The sequence below is a fragment of the Microtus ochrogaster genome, unplaced genomic scaffold (assembly GCF_000317375.1).
Source record: "Microtus ochrogaster isolate Prairie Vole_2 unplaced genomic scaffold, MicOch1.0 UNK9, whole genome shotgun sequence".
In the NCBI taxonomy this organism is placed as follows: domain Eukaryota; kingdom Metazoa; phylum Chordata; class Mammalia; order Rodentia; family Cricetidae; genus Microtus; species Microtus ochrogaster.
Window position 1 is genome coordinate 6,397,125 of NW_004949107.1, and position 5,436 is coordinate 6,402,560.

Below are 5,436 nucleotides of genomic sequence, written 5' to 3' on the forward strand. Positions count from 1 at the left end.
GCTCCCAAAAAGCCAGTACATGCAGTAGAATCAAAATCCAGTGTCATTATCATTGGCTTCTCAGTCCATCCTCATTGTCAACCACATTCAGAGAGTCCAGTTTGATCACATACTCATTCAGAACCAGTCCAGCTGGCCTTGGTGAGCTCCCATTAGATCAGTCCCACTGTCTCCATGGGTGGACGCACCCCTCCCGGTCCTGACTCTCTTGCTCCTCTTTTCCCTCCTTCTGCTCTTCATCTGGTCTACTGGGCATTTTATCTCTGAATTGTCAAAAAGGTGGCTCCTCCTTAAGCTGTATTGCCTACTTGATATTAAATAATGTTAGCCTATGCAGAATTTTGATAAATAAAATAGATACAAAAGATGATATACAAGTCAGGGTTTATAAGTTTACATTATGAGGTATCTTGGAGTACAAATTAAGAAAACAAACTATCAACTGATATAAAACTTCAAAGTAGCTTTAGATCAGAGAGGTACTTGCTAATGGGTTTTAAGATAAACTATTCACGGAAAAAATACAATCTCACTTACAATGACACATAGCCAGTTGTCTGATTTGTTAAGCCAAGGCAAATAGCGTGAAGCAACTTAATTATGGTTCCGGGTCTGGCTGATAACCAAGGACAGTTATTAACTCTCTGTACAAATTCTTACCTCTGTTTTATTATCCCTTGGTCAGATACAATGGAGAAAGATTTTCTAACTAGCCAGGGCTGCAAAATATAAACTAAATTCATAGCCCCAAGAAAGAGTTACAAGTCTCGCTTTTATGGCAACAGTTACATAAAAAAAAAAAAAAAATATATATTTTAATTCTTTGTAAATTTCACATAATGTATTCTGATCATATCCCCACTCATTCTCCTAATAAATTTAATCCTTTTAACTCATCTGTCCCTGAAAACAGACTTTATTTTTGACAAAGGAGCCAGATTGGTCTCAAACCTTCTAAGTGCTAGGAAGCAGGCTGGGCAGTAACTGTCTATAGCTGATATGATCCTTGCTTTTTTGACAGAAACCCTTCCCTAAATTAGTAGAATATAAAATAGAGAAACCTGCCAGTTAAACTTGAGCTAAACAGGAAATTTGAGGGCTTCCACTGACTACCCCACCTACAACTAAGGACTGCCAGATCAAATTCTAGTTTCCTGGGCCAGGGAAATGGCTCAGTGGGTAAACCTGAGGACCTAATTTTGAGAGAACCCACTCTCAGAAGCTGCCCTCTGATCTCTACATCTGTGCCATACACACACACCTGAACTCACACAATACACACTTACTTAGAACATTGCCAGAGACTTATAAAAGCAAAAGAATGAGTTCCTTGGGGGCTGGCACAATGGCTCAGAGAAGAAAGTGCTTGCTGGGCTACCCTGACAGTCTCACTGTGTAAAAAGTTCAGCAAGATGGCAGGCAGAGAGGGGAAGAGTCCAGGGGAAGCAAGCCTATGCCCTTGCCTCAAAAACAAGGTAGAAGGGGCCTCACCCGCTACATTAAAAAAAAGAAAAAAAAAAAAAGAAAAAAGCCTTTCTGCGCGGTGGTGGTGACATCTTCAATCCTAGCACTCAGGAGGTAGAGGCAGGCGGATCTCTGTTGAGTTCAAGGCCAGCCTGGTCTACAGAATGAGTTCCAGGACAGGCTCTGTAGCTACTGGAAACCCTGTCTCGAAAAACCAAAAACTAAAAAATAAAAAAATAAAAAACAAACCCAAAAAACAAGTGTCTTTTTCTTGTAGGCTCAATGCCTAGTTTACCTAGGCTTATGTCTATGCCCATAACTCTCTCACCATGGGTCTGCAGGGTCTGGAGGGTCAGCGACATGAGGAGCCAGTAGGTGTTCTTTGTGGAAGTTACGTTTGTGGAAGGCAGTGTGCATGTTTTCTTACAACCGGAGAGCAAAACCTGAAGCACACGGCTGGAGATGCAGCTCATTGGTATCTTACACCCCAAGGCCCTGGACTTGACCTCTCAGCAGTGGATTCAAACAAACAAAAGACCAAAAACAACACTCAAGACTGGACTGATGGTTAAGAATATTTACAGCTCTTGGAGAATACCAGGTTTGGTTCCTAACACCTACTTGGAAGCTCACAGTAACTTTTTAATTCCAGTTTCAGGAGCTCCAACACCTTCTTCTGACCCTCACATGTTCTTGCGTGCATGTGGTACATATACACACACACGCAGGCGCACACACACATCTAAAAACCAAACACCTCAAGCAAATATACACACACTCAGGGCTCAGTGATGAGGAGCACAGACAGCTCTTCAGAAGACTTGAGTTTGTTACTTAGGCTGCTCACATGCAGCTGTAGCGCAAGGGGAGCTAATGTCCTGGCCTCCAAGATCATTACCCTCACATAGAAACACACATAATTGAAAAATAAGTCTTTTATTAAAAAGGGCATTGCGCTGGTCATCCCATTCTTTCAGGAGGCAGAAGCAGGCACGTCTCTCTGAGTTCAAGGCCAGCCTCGCTACCTAATGAATTCCAGGACAGAGCTCCATAGTGAGACCCTGTCTCAAAACGAACAAAAAGCACTATAGGGCCTGTGAGGCAGCACAGTAGGTTGCACCTAGCCTAATGACCTGCCTTTGACCTCTGGAGCCCACATAATATATAAGAATTCAAATAAGCTGGGGCGGTGGTGGCACACGCCTTTAATCCAGCACTCGGGAGACAGAGGCAGGTGGATCTCTGTGAGTTCGAGGCCAGCCTGGTCTACAACAGCTAGTTCCAGGACAGGCTCCAAAGCTACAGAGAAACCCTGTCTCGGAAAAAAACAACAACAAAAAAAGAATTCAAATAAACAAACACAACAATGTAACCAGGAACTAGGATAGGAGACCTTGTCTCACAAAATAAAATTGCAGGCGTAAACCTGTAATTCCAGGACTTAAGGCAGAGGCAGGAGAATCCTTGCAGGTTCAAGACCATCCTGACCTATATAGTGAGTTCCTGCCTAGTCAGAGCTAAATAGGGAAACTGTCTCAAAAACTAAGCAACAAAAAACAAAATTTCTAGCGTTACTATTAATAGTCACCTGATTTAAAAAAAATGGATGAATGACCTAGATACTTCAGAAGAGGATATTAGGAAAGGGCAGCAAACCTCTGAAAAAGGTTCACTATTATTAATCAGAAGGGAACTACGTGATATATAATCTTCAGGTAAGATGGCTTAGTTGAAACAGACAAAATGACAGCAAGGATGACAGAAAAGGGATCTCTTACACACTGCTGCTGGGAAGCAGTGTGGAGGTCTGTACAAGACTAGAGACAGCAGCAGGCCCTGGGAACCCTCTATGACCATGAACGTCTGTACAAGACTAGAGACAGCAGCAGGCCCTGGGAACCCTCTATGACCATGAACGTCTGTACAAGACTAGAGACAGCAGCAGGCCCTGGGAACCCTCTATGACCATGAACGTCTGTACAAGACTAGAGACAGCAGCAGGCCCTGGGAACCCTCTATGACCATGAACGTCTGGGGGAATGAATACCACTCTCATCTCTGCTGTGCTCCGGTCACATCTCTGCGTGAGATGTGGAACGGATGCGGGAAATGGGACCAATCTGAAAATCCCTGTCCGTTGAAGCTGATGAGAATTCTCCATTGAGAAGATAGAGTGCCACCACATTCTAAATTCAATTGCTGTAATAGTGGCTAGTTTTTTTTAATTTATTTTTAATTACATGTGTATGTGTGCACAGGCGAGTTGAGAAGACGACACTGGATGTCCTAGAGCTGGAGTTACAGTGCTCACAATAGCTAAGCTGTTTTTCCAGTTCCTGGCTAGTGGTCACCTTTGTTTTTATTTATTTATTTAGAGACAGGGTCTCATTATATAGCCCAGTCTGTCCTGGAACTATCACACCAAGCTAGCCAGAAATTTAAGAAGCAGCTCTGCCTCCCAAGTACTGGGATTAAAGACGTACCACTATGCTCTTCATCTTTCATTTTACATTGACTACTTCAAACTTTTTAATTATGTATACAGTGTTCCTCCTGCATGTATGCCTGCAGGCCAGAAGAGGGCACCAGATCTCATTATAGATGGTTATGAGTCAACATTGATTGCTGGGAATTTAACCTCTGAGCCACCTCACCAGCCCAATTTAGACTTTTATATTAAAATTCACTTGTAGGTGAATGGATTGAATTCCGAATGGATTGAATTCCTAAGGGCTGCTCTAAAACACTCAGTGGAAAGGCATGCCCCAATTATAGCTACATACAGTGGATATGTGTACCACACTGGACCCATAGATACAGAGATACATTATGTGTCAATAAACAAGCAAATAAAGCTCTTGCTTACCCACCTGGGGTGTTATCCATCAGGCACTGAAGAAGAATCTCCCCCTTCTCCAAGACACTCTCTGTCAGGGACTGATGTTTGTCTACATCTTTCTTAAGTTGCTTAAGACATCAAGAAAGAAAAAGAGCTTCAATATTATTGCTTGTAAAAGTTGTCTAGAATGAACTTGACCCAACACTCGACTTCTCTAACATGGAAGACGGCCATCATGCAGTAGAATCCCTCAGTGGGCCAGTCTAGTGGCAGCTTCTTTGAGTCCATGGGAAATATATTCATTCATTTTCTTTGTTGTTTTGAAGCAGGGTCTTAATTTGGCTCAGGCTGTTCTAAAGTCCTCCTTCTTACCCTCCCCAGGGCTAGAATTATAACCCTGGGCCATCAAGCCCAGCTCAACAGAAGACTTCTCCCCCGAGGTGCTGGCTCTTGAACAGGCTGGAATGGGATTTAATTTTGTGCCTTACTCTATGGTGTTCTCTAACTCAGTTTGGGACTGACCGCTAGAATGAACACGTTAGATAAGAACTACAAGCAGAGCGTGCCCCTACTGACTGGCGGAGCCGTGGCCCTCACCTTTACTCCTCTCTATGGACCTCTACAGCAACACCTTGGCATCAGGGAAGCTGATGTTTTCCCAAAAACTCTTCCCAAGCAGGTTTTCCCTCACAACTACAAAGCAGTGTTGCTGATTTTTATTTTTTTTAAAGACAATCCTGGCTGTCCTAAACTACTATGTAAACTGCGCTGGCCACAAACTCAGAGCTATGACTACTTCTGTCTCCTGAGTGCTAATTTAAAGGCAAGTGCCACCACAGTTGGCTGTAGCTAATTTTATTTTTAAATCTTTCTTTAGCAGGTAAAAATTGTATAAAATGAAACTATGACATGGGGCAGACCTCACTGTTTAATATTTTGAGGGTGCTTTTTTATTCTTGGATTTGTTCTCCTGTCATCACTATTACTCTGTCCCCAAACTCTTTATTCTCCTGGGTGAGCGGGCAAGAAAGGGTGAGAGGACAGGAAAGAATGAGGGACAGGAGAGGACGGGGGGACAGGAAAGAATGAGGGACAGGAGAGGACGGGGGGACAGGAAAGAATGAGGGACAGGA

The 5,436-nt window shown here is 43.2% G+C and overlaps 1 protein-coding gene across 1 annotated transcript in view; it reads right to left on the reverse strand.

Annotated features, from left to right (window-relative positions):
- Positions 1-5,436, reverse strand: part of Cep68 (centrosomal protein 68) — a 32,061-nt gene that overhangs the window by 5,821 nt on the left and 20,804 nt on the right. The window contains exon 5 of the mRNA XM_005366452.3: positions 4,335-4,431. Coding sequence (XP_005366509.1) covers positions 4,335-4,431 — 97 coding nt within the window. The remainder of the gene's footprint in view (positions 1-4,334; positions 4,432-5,436) is intronic.